The sequence below is a fragment of the Lepisosteus platostomus genome, chromosome 16, assembly GCF_059453375.1.
Source record: "Lepisosteus platostomus isolate fLepPlt1 chromosome 16, fLepPlt1.hap1, whole genome shotgun sequence".
NCBI classification, from domain to species: Eukaryota; Metazoa; Chordata; class Actinopteri; order Semionotiformes; family Lepisosteidae; genus Lepisosteus; species Lepisosteus platostomus.
This window is the reverse complement of record NC_142626.1, coordinates 1,055,070-1,072,387: the sequence shown is the minus strand read 5'-3', so window position 1 is coordinate 1,072,387 and position 17,318 is coordinate 1,055,070. Positions and strand designations below refer to the sequence as shown.

At 59.7% G+C, this 17,318-nt stretch overlaps 1 protein-coding gene across 7 annotated transcripts; it reads left to right on the top strand.

Moving 5' to 3' along the window:
* The first annotated feature begins 4,231 nt into the window (after nucleotides 1-4,231).
* Nucleotides 4,232-14,866, top strand: gal3st3 (galactose-3-O-sulfotransferase 3). 7 transcript variants are annotated; one of them, XM_088609188.1, is made up of 4 exons: nucleotides 4,232-5,000; nucleotides 5,299-5,414; nucleotides 10,305-10,400; nucleotides 11,483-14,866. In XM_088609188.1, the coding sequence occupies exons 3-4, from the start codon at nucleotides 10,318-10,320 to the stop codon at nucleotides 12,693-12,695; spliced, it is 1,296 nt and encodes a 431-aa protein (XP_088465314.1). In that variant the 5' UTR covers nucleotides 4,232-5,000; nucleotides 5,299-5,414; nucleotides 10,305-10,317; the 3' UTR covers nucleotides 12,696-14,866. The 7 variants fall into 7 exon arrangements, with proteins under 7 accessions (XP_088465314.1, XP_088465312.1, XP_088465313.1 ...); XM_088609186.1 differs by adding an exon at nucleotides 9,773-9,915 and having other exon boundaries at nucleotides 4,232-5,414; XM_088609187.1 differs by adding an exon at nucleotides 5,648-5,836 and having other exon boundaries at nucleotides 4,232-5,414.
* The last annotated feature ends 2,452 nt before the right edge of the window (nucleotides 14,867-17,318 follow it).

Sequence of the window (17,318 nt, the reverse complement as noted above, 5' to 3'; positions counted from 1 at the left end):
GGGCTGTCCAGTCCTGGGCCAGGAGGGGTCAGTGTGTCTGCAGCAGGGGTGTCCACTCCTGGTCCAGGAGGGGTCAGTGTGTCTGCAGCGGGGCTGTCCAGTCCTGGTCCAGGAGGGGTCAGTGTGTCTGCAGCGGGGGTGTCCAGTCCTGGTCCAGGAGGGGGTGCTGTGTCTGCCGCCGGGGTGTCCAGTCCTGGTCCAGGAGGGGGCGCTGTGTCTGCAGTGGGGGTGTCCAGTCCTGGTCCAGGAGGGGTCAGTGTGTCTGCACCAGGGGTGTCCAGTCCTGGTCCTGGAGGGGTCAGTGTGTCTGCAGCAGGGGTGTCCAGTCCTGGTCCAGGAGGGGTCAGTGTGTCTGCAGCAGGGCTGTCCAGTCCTGATCCAGGAGGGGTCAGTGTGTCTGCAGCAGGGCTGTCCAGTCCTGGTCCTGGAGGGGGCGCTGTGTCTGCAGTGGGGGTGTCCAGTCCTGGTCCAGGAGGGGTCAGTGTGTCTGCACCAGGGGTGTCCAGTCCTGGTCCTGGAGGGGTCAGTGTGTCTGCAGCAGGGCTGTCCAGTCCTGGGCCAGGAGGGGTCAGTGTGTCTGCAGCAGGGGTGTCCAGTCCTGGTCCAGGAGGGGTCAGTGTGTCTGCAGCGGGGCTGTCCAGTCCTGGTCCAGGAGGGGTCAGTGTGTCTGCAGCGGGGGTGTCCACTCCTGGTCCAGGAGGGGTCAGTGTGTCTGCAGCGGGGCTGTCCAGTCCTGGTCCAGGAGGGGTCAGTGTGTCTGCAGCGGGGGTGTCCAGTCCTGGTCCAGGAGGGGGTGCTGTGTCTGCCGCCGGGGTGTCCAGTCCTGGTCCAGGAGGGGGCGCTGTGTCTGCAGTGGGGGTGTCCAGTCCTGGTCCAGGAGGGGTCAGTGTGTCTGCACCAGGGGTGTCCAGTCCTGGTCCTGGAGGGGTCAGTGTGTCTGCAGCAGGGCTGTCCAGTCCTGGGCCAGGAGGGGTCAGTGTGTCTGCAGCAGGGCTGTCCAGTCCTGATCCAGGAGGGGTCAGTGTGTCTGCAGCAGGGCTGTCCAGTCCTGGTCCTGGAGGGGGCGCTGTGTCTGCAGTGGGGGTGTCCAGTCCTGGTCCAGGAGGGGTCAGTGTGTCTGCACCAGGGGTGTCCAGTCCTGGTCCTGGAGGGGTCAGTGTGTCTGCAGCAGGGCTGTCCAGTCCTGGGCCAGGAGGGGTCAGTGTGTCTGCAGCAGGGGTGTCCAGTCCTGGTCCAGGAGGGGTCAGTGTGTCTGCAGCGGGGCTGTCCAGTCCTGGTCCAGGAGGGGTCAGTGTGTCTGCAGCGGGGGTGTCCAGTCCTGGTCCAGGAGGGGTCAGTGTGTCTGCAGCAGGGCTGTCCAGTCCTGGTCCGGGAGGGGTCAGTGTGTCTCCAGCAGGGCTGTCCAGTCCTGGTCCAGGAGGGGGCGCTGTGTCTGCAGGTTTTCCAGGTGTCCGGAGTAGTGACATTCATTGGTCCAGTTAGGGTACCGGAAGAAGGTTTTGGGGTGCTGCAGTTGCCAGGAGAGGTGGTGTTGGTCTCTGACTGTCACCCAACACAAAGATTGACATAACCCCCCCCCCACCTCAGCTCTTCACCTTCATTACTGAGTGAAGAGGACAGAGCACTGTCATGATCCATGAGTGTTCTCTCATGGATCCAGACAGAGCAGTGGGATCCAGTCAGCTTTATTTAACTGGACTGTCATGTAATCAATTATGACACAGTGGGCTACACCAGGGACCTGCACTGGAAACGGACGCACTCTCCCCGCCCTGCTGGAGTGTGAAAACACTTTGTCTGCCAAGGGCCGGGTCTCCCACCTCCTTCCGCGGTGCGGTAGACAACGGTTTCATTACAGTTTCTCCAGTGACGTTTCTCTCGCGCGGCGTTTTTCTCCTGTTCCCCGGTGTAATACTGCATCCGGCCACAAGGCGGCAGTGTGCCCTCCCCCCATCTCGAAGCTGCACACCCACGCATTTCACCGGCAGGCCTGTCCTCCAGCTCGTGGGTTCACACACATTAATTGACCGCCCTCCTCTGTCTAATTAGGTTGCCCTCGCGTCATGCTCGTTAATGCCCCAAGAGCAGACAGCCACTGCCCAAACCGACATTATTCTCCCACCTAGAAATTGAGGGCGACAGTCATGCCTTTAAATATCTCGGTCCTATCCTAAGCTGGTTTAAAAAGTAGCACTTAATATTGTAACACATATGATGTTGTGTCTAATGTAGTGTTTTCGGTCTCAAGCTGAGGTTACAGACGCGAACAGGGTTTGCCGTCGTGCATGAGCTGGTGTGAAACAGGTCAATTCTTTATACTAGAGCTCCTTTCATCCCCAGGCGTTTCAAAGTGCTTCCTATAGAGGGGGGAATCCACTACACCCCTCACCTGGGAGACGCACACAGGTCGTTCTGCCCCAGCAGCCCCACCTGGGAGACGCACAGAGGTCGTTCTGCCCCAGCAGCCCCACCTGGGAGACGCACAGTTGTCCTTGTGTCCTGCTGCACCATGTGGAATTAATGAAAGTCCCTGTAGTCACGACCTCAGTTTAATGTCTCGTCTTAAAGAGGGCCATTGCCTTAAGTACAACGTGGGGCCCTGGTTTGTAAATTCTGGTCCAAAGAAATGAATGACACCAACCGATCAGACAGGTCCAGTCTTGTTGGACAGCTGGTCCGGCGGTTCGGGTCCGGTCCTGTTAGACCGGGAGGACAGCTGGTCCGGTGGTTCAGGTCCGGTCCTGCTAGACCGGGAGGACAGCTGGTCTGGAGGGTCAGGTCCAGTCCTGGTGTTGTGCACTCTGTTCTTGGGGTCTGGGAGGGTTGCAGGTTCAAACCCCAGGTGGGGTGGCACAGCTGATGACTCCTCGGGCGCGTCAGGCGCTTCACTCGGATCTGCTCCAGTTACCTCCCCCGGGCTGTCATCTCGGGGTGAATAAGGGGCGATTTTTACAGTAACGTTCTCACGGTCCTGTCGGGCTGGAGGGCTCTGATCAAGGGCCAGGCCGCCCCGGTGTCAGATTACAATGGGGGCGCTGTGTCTGCAAGATCTGGGGAGACGGGTGGAGGGGGGAAACACAGGGCTGCCATTGTGAGCGAGCTCGCACATCAAGCTTGCCGAGGGAAGAGTCGAGGAGGGACCCCGGGGGGGGGTCCGAGCGCGCAACGAGACACACGGGCTCCAGCCCCAGGAGCCCGGGCTCTTGGAGCACCAGAGGGTTCCGAGCTCATCGCGCCGATTTTGATCCATCCGGAGCTGAGAAGGATCTGAGAAGCTCAACCAGCCATTCCTGCTTCAGCAGCGGGGGCCGGGCGGCTTGTTCCACACCCCCACCTCTCTTAGGGTAGAGGAGTGTCACCTGCCCTGACTGGAGGATTTCATCCAGACGTTCGTGAATGAGCCCAGGGTGTCGCCTTCAACAGCACGGCCGGTTCCACACACCCACCACCCTTTGCGTGCAGTAGTGCCTCCTGTATTCCCGTTTTAAGTGCACCTCCCCCTGGCCCCGGAGTGGGGGGAGGGGGGGAGGGGGCGCAGTCTCGCTGTGGGCCTGCAGGGGGGAGCAGTGTTCATTTTTGTCTGACGGCTGACAACCCGGTCCGGCCCCTTGAGTCAGGGACCTGGCTGTGAGATGAGGAGGAGGAGGAGGGGGGCCGTGTGCGTCATCTCCGCCTCTGGACGCCAGCAGAGGTTTCGATTGCGAGGTAAGGTGGGGGTGCTATAAACGAGACGCTGGCCGCACCCAGTCAAGCTGACAGGTCTCCACGGTCCAAACCTGTCTATCCCTCCCGTAATCCAGACCTTTGGACTCATGGCGTGGAGAGAGGGCGGACTGATGCATTCTGGCAGTCCGACAATCCGACACTGATCCCGAAGGGAATTCCCTGTCTTCTGCAGAGGCTGAGCCCCAGCCCTGTTCCAGGGGGGGGTAGTTGACTGTTGATCACATAACACGGCACAATCGCGCCCTGCGATGGACAAATCGATGAGTTGGATTGGCGGTGGCCGTGCAGTCGTCAGAAAGGCGGCGCGGTTGTCTGCTTTGCTGTTTTCCGGTGCCGGGGCCTGTCTGTGTGGAGTCTGCATGTTCTCCTCGGGCTCACCTGGGGTACCTCACATGGGCTCGCGTTTTCTCCCACAGTTTAACCCACTGTGTGGATGAATGGGCTTCTGGGAGAACTGGCCCTGGTGTGTGTGTGTGTGTGTGTGTGTGTGTGTGTGTGTGTGTGTGTCCTGTGATGCACTGGCGCCCGCTGCTTGCTGGGATACACTCCAGCTGCCCCGTGACCCCAGGCTTGGGATAAGTGATTCGAAAGCGAACGGATGTCAGTTTGGTCCAAGCAGGTATTTAAGGGTGAGTTCCATTAGCGCGAGAGGGAGACACAACTGGATCTTCGATCTGTTGAGAGCCACTTCCTCAGCAACGCTTGAAAACATGCGAACTCCACACAGACAGAGCCCCGGGAATTGAACCCGGGGCCCCAGAGCTGCGATACTAATGACCTCGCCACCCCCCCTCTGCCGCCCGCAAGCTGTAGAGACTGGATATTCCCTTTTAACGCGTAGGGCGCCGCAGTTAGCCGAGCCGGACTAGAATTGCGTTGGAACCGAACCACGGTTAAAAAAACAAAAACAAAAGAGGAAATATCGTTCGTGCGTGGGGCTGCCGTGCAGGCGATGGCGTGCAGGTAGATCGTAAAAACGATTGGGCTTTCTGCCAGTGCAATAATAAACGCAGATCTCGCTCTCCAAATGCGGATATAAATCAAAAGCATCAGGATGCTTGTATTTCTGTCACCAAAGGGAGACCAGTGGAAAAGTCCCACTTGACCGTGGGGTGCGGGAAGCTTCCTACCGGCGCTGGGCTGCCGTACCGGGGAGAGGGGCGTCCGTGACCTTACCAGCGGCCGGCAGAGCCGCACCAGCGAGCGAGCGAGCGAGCGAGGGGCACAGGGGGGAGATCAGACGGCGCTGCGCTCCCACTAAGCGCTCGGAGGCGGTGAGCATCTCCCCTCCGAGCCGCCGCGGCGCGAACATGGCGCTCCGTGACAAAGGGACATCGGCGCCGAGCGGGGTGGCCTCGGCCCCCTCCTCCTCCTCCTCCCGGCTCGCTTCGTTTTAATTTGGCTTCCGACGCGCGGCGCGAGAGATGCGGCGGCGGCGGCCCCTGCGGCCCCCGGTCCGTGGACACTGACACGAGCGATGTAGCTCCCGACTGTCACGGGTTAGTGCGCCCCCCCCCCACCACCCCCCTCTTTAAAAAAAATAAATTCTGTTGTTATTTTATGTTCGGGCAGATTTGGGTTTCGAGGAACAGAAACGGACACAGCGTCACCCGATGTGATCGAGCCGGTTAGACAGCCTGAACACATCACTCCGGTACAGCCTGAACAGCCTAGCCTGAGGATCTGAGGTGAGACTGGGTTATTATTATTATTATTATTATTATTACTGCAATGGAAATGGCTGGTCCGGGAGCGTGTCTGTGTCTGTGTCGGCGACGCGCACCCAGATCTCCGAGTCCCGCGTCTCGGTCGGGATTCTGCGTGTCCGTGTCTCCCCCCTCCCCCCCCGTGTCTGTGTCCGCAGCGTGCCTGCGCCTCTCGAGGTATTTCGCTTAATTTCCTCCGTCGCCCTTCCTTCAAGGTGGAAGGACACGCGTGTTTCGTCACCGGCGAGAGCCGCCGGTCCTCCCCGGCCCCCGTTTTCTCTGGAGCCCCGATAAGGGGAGAGGGTTCGGCGGTGTCCCCCCCTCTCTCTCTCTCCTTCATCCTGGGTTTGGACCATCGACGCCTTCCTGGCGAGTTCGGGCCCGGCACTTGGGAAATAGCTCCGGTGAGCGGCGGGCTGCTCCGGCTCCGGTGAGAGAGGAACGCGCCGCGGGCGAAACCGGGCGGAACCGGGCTGGGCTGCGGGCCGTCTGAGGTCGTGCGGGTGTGCACTTGCGCGGTTGTGAAGGCTTTCTGTGGTGCTGCTGGGTTTCGGTGTTTGTGCGGTGTGTGGGAGACTGTGTAGGGATTCTAGCATTGTGCAGTGCCTGTGGCGATTGTGTGGTGCTTGTGCCGAGTTGCTGAGGTGGTGTAGCGCGCGTGTGATTGTGTGGTGATGTGAACAAGCCCTGCCCCTGTAACTGTGCAGCGTGTGTGCGCGACGGTGTAGTGTTGATGTGATTGTGCAGTGTGTGTGAGGTTGTGTGGTGATGTGAACAAGCCCTGCCCCTGTAACTGTGCAGCGTGTGTGCGCGACGGTGTAGTGTTGATGTGATTGTGCGGTGTGTGTGATTGTGCAGTGTGTGTGAGGTTGTGTGGTGATGTGAACAAGCCCTGGCCGTGTAACTGTGCAGCGTGTGTGCACGACGGTGTAGTGTTGCTGGGATTGTGCAGTGTCTGATTGTGCAGTGTGTGTGAGATTGTCCGATGGCGCAGTGTTTCCGTGATTAAATATTTACCTGGGGACTGGCAGTGTCAGGGCAGCACAGGTAACTGGCCAGCCTCCTTCCTGACCTTCGTGTGATTAAAAACACCCTGATCTCAGCCTGCAGTCTGCACCCCTGCACCCGCTGAGTCTGCTGATCGAGCTGGAAATCGACAGCTTTCTTACAGTTGAATGCAGGGGTTCCCACTGGTCTGTTATAGTGCCTCTCAACGACTGCATCTCATACCCAAGTGTGCCTTAAAAACAGAGAAGTACAAGCCCCTGGCTCAGCCCCAGAACCTGTGCACTCACAGTGGCGGGAGGCTGTAACAGCCCCCCTCTCAGTAGAGTGGCCGCAGAGGGTCTCACGATGGAGATACTGATCACTGCAGGAGGCTTCAGTGCAGAGACTAAGAAGGAACTACCCACTCGCTAATACTGGGGTAGTGCAGTTTATATCCCCAGTATCAACTCTTCACACCCATGTTGAGAAACTGCACCTTTAAACTCTCTCCAATCTATCAAATTAACAGTTAATTATCCAATTAATCGACTAACTACACCCAGCGCACCTAATTACAGGTGACTCCTGTGGTTGTCCACTGGTAGGACCATCAATGACAGCGCAGTGCTCATGGGAACTCTGGTCAGAACCATCCAACGACAGGACCTGTACCAGGCCAAGCAATAAGTGGACTTGGCCCATAACCCACAGGGCTCACGAGGTTCTGGAGCAGATCGGGTCCGAGTGGAGAAAGGAGGGCAGGAAGGAGGGTGAGACAGAGATGAGGAGAGGAGAGAGGGAGAGGAAGAGGAGAGAGAGGCAGAGGAGAGAAATAAGGAGAGATAGAGAGGAGAGAGAAAAGGAGAGAGAGGGAGAGGAGAGAGAGGGAGGGGAGAGAGAGGGAGGGGAGAGAGACAAGGGGAGAGAGGGAGGGGAGAGAGAGGGAGGGGAGAGAGACAAGGGGAGAGAGGGAGAGGAGAGAGAGGGAGGGGAGAGAGACAAGGGGAGAGAGGGAGAGGAGAGAGAGGGAGGGGAGGGGAGAGAGACAAGGAGAAAGGGAAACAATGAGAACCGAGTGGGAGTGGAAGTGGGAGGGGAGAGAGGAGAGAGTGCGCTGGCTTGAACCTCAGCTGGACAGATCAGGGAGCCTGACTTCTCGCCCGCAGGCCTGAGGCTGAAGACTGCTGGTGGGCAGACGTGTTCCTGAGAGGTGTGTATTTAGTGTGTGAGAGGTGACTGCTGAGGGTGGAGTGTCTGTGTGTCTCAGGAGAAACATGCACACTTCCGTCAGACTGCAGGGTGTGTGTGAGGGGTGTGCAGTGTGTGTGTGATGTGTGTGCGGTGTGAGTGGTATGCACAGTGTGTGTGTGGTGTGCAGTGTGTGTGAGTGGTATGCACAGTGTGTGTGTGATGTGTGTGCAGTGTGTGTGAGTGGTATGCACAGTGTGTGTGTGTGATGTGTGTGCAGTGTGTGTGAGTGGTATGCACAGTGTGTGTGTGATGTGTGTGTAGTGTGTGTGAGTGCACAGTGTGTGTGTGATGTGTGTGCAGTGTGTGTGAGTGGTATGCACAGTGTGTGTGTGATGTGCAGTGTGTGTGAGTGGTATGCACAGTGTGTGTGTGATGTGTGTGTAGTGTGTGTGAGTGCACAGTGTGTGTGTGATGTGTGTGCAGTGTGTGTGAGTGGTATGCACAGTGTGTGTGTGATGTGCAGTGTGTGTGAGTGGTATGCACAGTGTGTGTGTGATGTGTGTGTAGTGTGTGTGAGTGCACAGTGTGTGTGTGATGTGTGTGCAGTGTGTGTGAGTGCACAGTGTGTGTGTGATGTGTGTGCAGTGTGTGTGAGTGCACAGTGTGTGTGTGATGTGTGTGCAGTGTGTGTGAGTGCACAGTGTGTGTGTGATGTGTGTGTAGTGTGTGTGAGTGCACAGTGTGTGTGTGATGTGTGTGCAGTGTGTGTGAGTGGTATGCACAGTGTGTGTGTGATGTGTGTGCAGTGTGTGTGAGTGCACAGTGTGTGTGTGATGTGTGTGCAGTGTGTGAGTGCACAGTGTGTGTGTGTGATGCGTGTGCAGTTTGTGAGTGTGAGTGATGTGTGTGCAGTGCGTGTGTATGAGTGGTGTGTGTCCAGTGTGTGTGTGCAGTGTGTGTGTCCCAGGAGAAAGTGAAACTGTAGTGATGCGTGTGCAGTGTGTGTGTGTGTGTGTGATGTGTGTGTGCAGTGTGTGTGACCCAGGAGAAAGTGAAACTGTAGTGGCCGAATTAAGGAAATCGAGAAGGTAGGGGCAGAGATGGGGGGGGGGGGGGGTCAGGGATTGAATTGCGTTGGACTGGATGCAGGGAAACAGGACACTAAGCAGAGACGCAGGCGGCACTTCGCTCCTCCAAGCAGTCGAGCTACCTGAGCCCCCCCAGGGACCCCCGCTGCCCATCCAGCAGACAGCAGAGAGGGGGCTTTGTTGGGGGGCTGACTGCGTTGTCCCTGCTGGCCGAATTCTCTGCGCTGGGAGAGAAAGGGTGCCGTGACCCCACCTGGGTTCCCCAGGGGTGGAGGGTAGCTGGGTCACAGCACTGAGGCACAGCTGTGTCTCAGCAGTGGGGTACAGGCGTGTCACAGTAGTGGGGTTCCCTGTCTTTCTCTCTGTGTCCCTCTGATTCTCTATCCTTCACCTCTCTATCTTTCCTTCTCTCTTCTGTCCCTCTCTCCTCTCTCTCCCCTCTCTCTCAATTCAATTCAATTCAAGGTGCTTTATCAGCATGACCGATGGGTACACTCAGTGTTGCCAAAGCAGATAAAAATAATAAAATTAACATAGAACAAAACACAAAATTAAAGTAAACAGACATTTACAACAGAGACATGTCATAAAATATTTACATATACTGTAGGCGGCTGGAGCATTACTGGGAGACAGGCTCACTGTTCCTCAGGCTGTGACAGGAGATCGCATACTGGGCTGCCAGTTCAACTGAGTTCCCTCCTCCCTCTCCCAGTAGGATTGGGACCTGTTGTGGTTTTGGCAGGTGTGGGAACTCTGGGACTAGATTTCTGAATTTAGGGAAGAATGTTTCTCTAATCCCAGAGTATTTGTCACAGTGCAGTAGGAAGTGCACCTCTGTCTCTGTTTCTCTCTCTCTCTCTTCTCTCCCCTATCTCCCCTCTCTCCTCTCCCCTCTCTCTCCCCTCTCTCCCCTCTCTCTCTCCTCTCTCCTCTCTCCCCTCTCTCTCCCCTCTCTTCTCTCTCCCCTCTTTCTCCTCTCTCTCTCCCCTCTCTCTCTCCTCTCTCCCCTCTCTCTCTCTCCTCTCTCCTCTCTCTCTCCTCTCCCTCACAATGGCTCTACTGTCTGTGCAGACAGGTCCATCCCTGCGTGTGCATCCAAGCGCAGGGGCTCCTCCTTTCCCGGGAAAGGGTTAATCCCAGGGAAGCGGAGACAGCAGCGGTCCCAGCTCGCAGAGCCGAGCGCGGCGCTGATCCCCCGATAGCGGCCGGCGCAGGTAAGGGGACACCCGCGCCGGCGCGCACCTGCTCGTGAAAGGCCGCTTGTCTGGAGCCCCAGCGCTCCCGTCTCCATTGTGATGGAGAGAGAAATCCCTGGGGAGCGGGGCTCCCGGCGCTCTTTCCCAGGATCCCTGCGAGCGCAGCGGTCGCGGGCCCCGTCCAGGAAGGGCCAGGCGATCCGTGGGAAGAGCAGGGAGAGGTCGGGAGACAAGCCTGAGCTAACTTGCTCCCAGAGGAGCAGGGAGACACCAACCAGAGGACTTGGGCAGGATCTACAGGGAAGAGCCTTTAGGACCGAGGGCAGGAGGGACTGCTTTCACTATGGTGGGAGGTAAAAAGCTCAGAGGATGAAGGCCTCTCACGCTGTCTCCTCTTCCTCCGCCAGGAGAGCTGGGAAGATGTCGCTGAAGAAGATTCTCCTGGTGCTGGTGGCCATCAGCTGCGTGAGCATGCTGCTGCACCAGGGGGGGCACTTCAGCTGGTAGGGTTTACCCCCATCCTTCCTCTTCCTGCTCCGCCCCCGTCCTCCCTCTTCCTGTCCAGCCCCCTGCCCTCCCTCTTCCTGTCCCGCCCCCTGTCCTCCCTCTTCCTGCCCCGCCCCCTGTCCTCCCCCTTCCTGCCCCACCCCCTGTCCTCCCCCTTCCTGCCCCACCCCCTGTCCTCCCCCTTCCTGCCCCGCCCCCTGTCCTTCCTCTTCCTGCCCCGCCCCCTGTCCTCCCCCTTCCTGCCCCGCCCCCTGTCCTCCCTCTTCCTGCCCCGCCCCCTGTCCTCCCTCTTCCTGCCCCGCCCCCTGTCCTCCCTCTTCCTGCTCCGCCCCCTGTCCTCCCTCTTCCTGCCCCGCCCCCTGTCCTCCCTCTTCCTGCTCCGCCCCCTGTCCTCCCTCTTCCTGCTCCGCCAACTGTCCTTCCTCTTCCTGCCCCGCCCCCTGTCCTCCCCCTTCCTGCCCCACCCCCTGTCCTCCCTCTTCCTGCCCCGCCCCCTGTCCTCCCCCTTCCTGCCCCACCCCCTGTCCTCCCCCTTCCTGCCCCGCCCCCTGTCCTCCCTCTTCCTGCCCCGCCCCCTGTCCTCCCTCTTCCTGCCCCGCCCCCTGTCCTCCCTCTTCCTGCCCCGCCCCCTGTCCTTCCTCTTCCTGCTCCGCCCCCTGTCCTCCCTCTTCCTGCCCCGCCCCCTGTCCTCCCTCTTCCTGCCCCGCCCCCTGTCCTCCCTCTTCCTGCTCCGCCCCCTGTCCTCCCCCTTCCTGCCCCACCCCCTGTCCATCCTCTTCCTGTCCCGCCCCCTGTCCATCCTCTTCCTGTCCCGCCCCCGTCCTTCCTCTTCCTACCCTGCCCCCTGTCCTCCCCCTTCCTGTCCCGCCCCCTGTCCTCCCTCTTCCTGCCCCGCCCCCTGTCCTCCCTCTTCCTGCCCCGCCCCCTGTCCTCCCTCTTCCTGCCCCGCCCCCTGTCCATCCTCTTCCTGCCCCGCCCCCTGTCCTTCCTCTTCCTGCCCCGCCCCCTGTCCTTCCTCTTCCTGTCCCGCCCTGGATGTGGCAGTTTCTCAATACTCTCCTCTCTCTCCCCCCCCCAGGAGCTACAAGTCCTTCCGCCTGGGCTGCCCGTCGCCGGGCGCGAGGCCGAAGCACACCAGCATCGCCTTCCTGAAGACGCACAAGACGGCCAGCACCACGGTGCAGAACCTGCTGTTCCGCTTCGCCGAGCGCCACAACCTCACGGTGGCGCTGCCCCTGCAGGCCTGCGACCACCAGTTCTGCTACCCGCGCCCCTTCAGCGCCCGCTTCGTGCACCCCCACACGCTGCCCCCCGACGTGGTCACCAGCCACATGCGCCTCGACCTGCCCGAGCTGCGCCGCCTCATGCCCAACGACACCGTCTACGTCACCATCCTGCGCGAGCCGGCCGCCATGTTCGAGTCCCTCTTCACCTACTACAACCAGTACTGCCCCAGCTTCCGGAGGGTGCCCAACGGCTCGCTGGAGGCCTTCCTGGCCCAGCCCGGCCGCTACTACCGGCCCGAGGAGAAGTACTCCATGTACGCCCGCAACACGCTGACCTTCGACCTGGGCGGCGACAAGGACCGCTCGCCCGCGGACGCGGCCTACGCCGAGCGGTTCATCCAGGAGGTGGAGGGCGCCTTCTCGCTGGTGATGATCGCCGAGCACTTCGACGAGTCCCTGGTCCTGCTGCGCCACCTGCTGGCCTGGGACCCCGAGGACGTGCTGTACCTGAAGCTCAACATGCGCACGGCCGGCTCGCGGCAGGCGCTGGGCGCCGGGCTGCCCGCCCGCGTGCGGGCCTGGAACGCGCTGGACGCCCGGCTGTACGACCACTTCAACGCCACCCTGTGGCGCAAGCTGGCGGCGCTGGGGCCCGAGTGCGTGGCCCGCGAGGTCCGGCTCCTGCGGCGCCAGCGGGACGGGCTGCTCCGGCGCTGCTTCGGCAGCGGGGCGCCCCCCCTGCGCCCCGCCGCCCAGATCCAGAACAAGGAGCTGAGGCCCTGGCAGCCCAGCGCCAAGGTGGACATCGTGGGCTACGACTGGCCCGCCAACGTGTCGCGCGCGGGGGCGCCCCCAGACCTGTGCCTGAAGCTCATCATGCCGGAGGTGCAGTACTCCCGCCTGCTGCTCAAGGCCCAGTCGCTGCGCTACCGCAAGACCGCCCTGCCGCGCGCGCCCCGCACCCCCCCCACGTCCCCCCCCCCTCCGCCCCGGCCCCTGGGACGAGCCGGCCGGCCGCGGCCGGACCGCACCCCGCCGAGGCCGCCGTCGCCGCGCCCCCACTGAGCGGCTTTCCCGTGGCCGGACGGCCGGAGAGCAGACTGGCCATCCTTCAGCACTCGCGCTGCTGGACCCTGACCCCTGACCTCTGACCCCTGACCGCTGGCACTGGAGTCTGACTCCTGATCCCTGACTGCTGGCACTGGAGTCTGACCCCTGACCCCTGACCTCTGACCCCTGACCACTGGCACTGGAGCCTGGAAACTGACCCCTGACCGCTGGCACTGGAGTCTGACTCCTGACCCCTGACCGCTGGCACTGGAGTCTGACCCCTGAGCCCTGACCGCTGGCACTGGACCCTGGACCTGGTGTTTCTGGTTCTTCCTTCCTGTCCTAAGCGGCTCACTGAGAGCAGCTCAGCAGACGCCAGGTTTTTCGGCTGACATCTCATCTGAAAAACAGAGCTCCTGTCCTCCCGGTCTAACTGGACCGGACCAGAATCACCGGACCAGCTGTCCTCCCGGTCTAACTGCACCGGACCTGAACCCCCGGACCACCTGTCCTCCCGGTCCAAAAAGACTCAGGGCAGATGATCTCCGATCTCCAGCTCTACCACAGGGGGCGACAGTGAACTGTCGGAAAATCCCAATCCCGACAGTGGGCAGCGGGAACACCGCCGTGCTTTCCCAAGGAGACGCTCTCCCGCCAGCGCCCACCAGGGGGCGCGGCAGCTCACCCTGGCGACCCGCCAAGCGCTTCGAGCGGAGAGACTGGACTCTGAGCACACGAAGACCTGTGTGTGTGTGCGTGAGCGGGGGGGGGGCGCGTGGGGACGGCTCCCGCGGAAAACCAGGAGCCCCCCCAGCGACGGAAAATGGGTCTACGAGCTCCGCAGGCGCTCGGGGCTCTGAACTAGTAACTGGAGGGTTGCAGGTTCAAATCTCAGGTAGGGCACAGCTTGGTGTTCCCCTGCTGTGCTCAGGTTTGCTCCGGTAAAACTCTCTCCCGGTCGAATGGGGTACATCCCCCCTGTTGTTCTTGTGTTTGAGAATTTGCTCTCTATTGATGGATCTGCTTAAATAAAATTTTAGTATTATTAGTCGGATAAAAGTTATCCAAGTATATCTACATCTGAAAGGGCTTAGTATAAGGACAACACCTTCCTCCCAGGACAGAATCCTGTCATAATTGAAAGTTGTTAACCTTGTCTTTTAATGGAACCACCCTGTTGGGCAGGCGAGACTTGGACTTGTGGTGCAAGTCCCTCCTGCCTGGGCCCTGCCCCCTCTCAGCGCTGCCCCCTCCTGTCCTGTTACTGTCATTGCACAGGCCGACCCTTCACTGCCCTGTCTCCCGAGTGACATCAGCAACAACAAATAATAACAAAGTGTATATAGCGCATCAAAGACTGGCATCTCAAAGCACTTTATAGTAGGTTTAAAAACCATCACAGGGACAGCAACTGACAAAGTCACGTGCACATCCGAGAAAGACAAGCTGATAGAGGTGCAGCAGGTGACATACTGCTGTAAGGAAACGGAGCAGACACACACCTTGAGTACGTAGAAGCCATTCTGAAATGGATGTCTGGATTTAAATGCGCTCGGGGAATGTGACTCTCTGCTATCCTTGGGGATAGAATTCCAGAGCTCAGGCGAGCGAAGGTTGTGAGGTGGGGAATAGACAGATAATGAGTCAGATAGGTAGTAAGACGCCAAGCCTCATCAGAGGAAAAATCTCGCTGCGTGTTGGCCTCTTCAGTACTCTGGGCTGGTGACTCTGGGTGGTGGCAGGTTCGAATCCCAGGCGAGGCACAGCTGTTGCACCTTTGGACTCTTCACTCCACGGCCTTGCCTGTCTGCAGTGTCAAGCGCATCAATTAAACTTGTTGTCATCCAGAATCTTCTCAATGAAGGCCAGGGTGTGGAGGAACGAAAAAGGGCTCTGGACTAGGGACTAGGGAGGTTGCAGGTTCGAACCCCAGGTGAGGCACAGCTCCGTCCAGAAGGTGCTTCAGTAAGCACACTCTAGCCGTAGAGGCGGGTGAGTGTCCAGGTCATGGAGAATCTTCTCCATTAAGGAGGGTGTGTTGACGAGTCTGCAGGACTCCAGACTGGTGACAGGGTAGGCGCAGGTTCGAATCTCGCGTGGGACACAGCTGTTGTATAAACTGCCACGGATGTAAGTTGCTTTGGATCAAAACCTCAGTGAAAATAAATGATTCATTTTGAACCCAGGGACACGTTTGCGGGGCTGACTTATTGCCGGACTCAGCTCCTGTTTTCTGAAGTAGCCTGCTGGTTTATTCCTGGCGATACTGCAGAAGTGGTGTGGCGGCCGACGTCGGGGACGTCGTCGGGAGCTGCAGAACTTTCCCCCTGCTATCAGCCCGGGAGCAGGGAATGGGGATAAGGTGACGACCAGCGCAGGTGTGTGACGCGTGCCACCCTGCTCCTCCCAGCACCAGTCTGAGACCTCGCTATGTTCTCAAGGTCGATGGGAAGGAAGCGACGCCTGATTGGGCAGGCTCCGCCCCAGGGGGTGGGGAGAAGAGTTGTGGCCTGTGGCCAGCAGCCATATCACCCTGCAGCTCCCAGCTGGCTGCCCCACTGGAGCCCAGCAGGTGTGAGCCTGGCCAGTACCTGGAGGGGAGACTCCTGGGAGAGCTGAGGCTGCTGCTGGAAGAGGTGTGAGTGGGGCCAGCAGGGGGCGCTCACCCTGCGGTCCGTGTGGGTCCTAATGCCCCAGTATAGTGACGGGGACACTGTACTGTAAACAGGCGCCGTCCTTCGGATGAGATGTAAAACCGAGGTCCTGACTCTCTGTGGTCATTAAAAATCCCAGGGCGTTTCTCGACATGTAACCCCGGTGTCCTGGCCACATTTCCCATTGCCCCTTATCAATCATGGCCTCCCAATAACCCCCCCTCTCTGAACTGGCTCCATCACTCTGCTCTCCTCCCCACTGAGAGCTGGGGTGTGGGGAGCGGACTGGAGCATCATCCGGGTGGGGGTACACACTGCTGGGGGTGGAGGGGATCCCCATGACCTGTAAAGCGCTTTGAGTGGGGTGTCCAGAAAAGCGCTATAGAAGTGTAAGCAATTATTAATAATTATTATTGAAAGGCTGTATTGTATTGGTCAACTGACTTGGAGGCTCCACCCTGAGGAGGTGGGGGAAAGGGCTAAAGACGGTATTCTATTGGCTGACTAGTTGAGAGGCCCCGCCCCCCAGTGAGTACAGACCACCTTGTTTGGGCGGGTTAGGACAGGAAACTCCGCCCCCTCAGAGGGGGGGTCCTGGGGTCGTGACCTTTTGACCTGACAGCACAAACTCTGCCTCAGAGTGACCCCGTTCAAGGGGGGTACCGCGCAGCTTGTGTTGTGAAAACCCCTCTTTCTCGGGGCTCGGGGGCCCCAGCGTGCATTCCTCTCTTTCACACAGCAGAGGAAACGCAGAGTCGATCAGTGTCTTCTCCTGGACACCTGGAGAAACGAGAGGGGACATTCGTCCTGCAAGGCGCTGGTCATCTTCCTGGGGCAAAGGGTTGTGTGTGAGATGGCCAGCCAGGCAGAGAGAGAGCGGGCAGGGACTTGGGGGAGGGGTGTCTCCTGTTTCTGGGGTGAATAGCAGAACCCTACAGCTGATACCCCTCTGTCCTGTTGGGAAACTTTTCCCAGCCTCCTCTCTCACAGAGGGGTTCTGTTACACCGGCCAGAGATAAGGGCACACAAAGGCCGTGCCTCCGCAGGGAGGGAGTGACGCTTTGTTCCTGCTGCCTGAAGACACAGCTCCTCAGCGTGAAACCAGACTCCCCCTCTTTCGCAGAGAGCCCCCCCACCTGTCTCTCTGTCCTGCCTGTGTTTCTGTGTCTCTCTCTGTCCTCCCTGTATCTCTGTGTCTCTGTCCTCCCTGTGTCTCTGAATCTCTGTCCTGCCTGTATCTCTGTTTCTGAGTCTCTGTCCTCCCTGTTTCTCTGTCTCTCTCTCTGTCCTCCCTGTGTCTCTCTCTGTTCTCCCTGTGTCTCTCTCTGTGTCTCTGAATCTCTGTCCTCCCTGTGTCTCTGTGTCTCTGTCCTGCCTGTGTCTCTGAATCTCTGTCCTCCCTGTGTCTCTGTCCTGTCTGTGTCTCTGTGTCTCTGTATCTCTGTCCTCCCTGTGTCTCTGAGTCTCTGTCCTGCCTGTGTCTCTGTGGCTCTGAATCTCTGTCCTCCCTGTGTCTCTCTCTGTCCTTCCTGTGTCTCTGTGTCTCTGTCCTGTCGCGGAGTCCCTGTGCTCTCCCTGCTGCGGCTCACCGCTCGACCACTCTGCCAAGTGGGTCAGAACCACGCGGCCCGCGCGCCCCCCGCCGGCAGCCGGGTCCCACGGGAAGCGAACGCGCCACCTGTCATCCCCGTGGAGCGACAGGGATTTAGCCTGGAGATTAGCGCTCCGGCTCGTCCCACGCCGTCAACTCCGCCGACCAGCGGCCGTCTCGCCGTCGCCGCTCGGCGCTCGCCTGGCTGCCCCTCAGTGCGTCTACAGGGCGACCCGAACCGCTCTCCCTGGTGCTCTAGCAGCCCGGGTTCGGCGCTCTCGCCGCCGCGGCCCGGGTTCGGTTCCCGGTCAGGGAATAGCGCCCCCTCTTTATTCGGGCGGAGCGGTGGCTCTGTGGCTCAGGATCTGCGCCTGTGGCTGGAAAGTTGCCGGT

Bases quoted from the DNA above. Each gene is read 5' to 3' on its own strand.
- gal3st3 (XM_088609188.1), top strand. From the start codon at position 10,318: ATGTCGCTGAAGAAGATTCTCCTGGTGCTGGTGGCCATCAGCTGCGTG. The intron at 10,401-11,482 runs GTAGGGTTTACC...TCCCCCCCCCAG, and splicing joins CAGGGGGGGCACTTCAGCTG to GAGCTACAAGTCCTTCCGCC.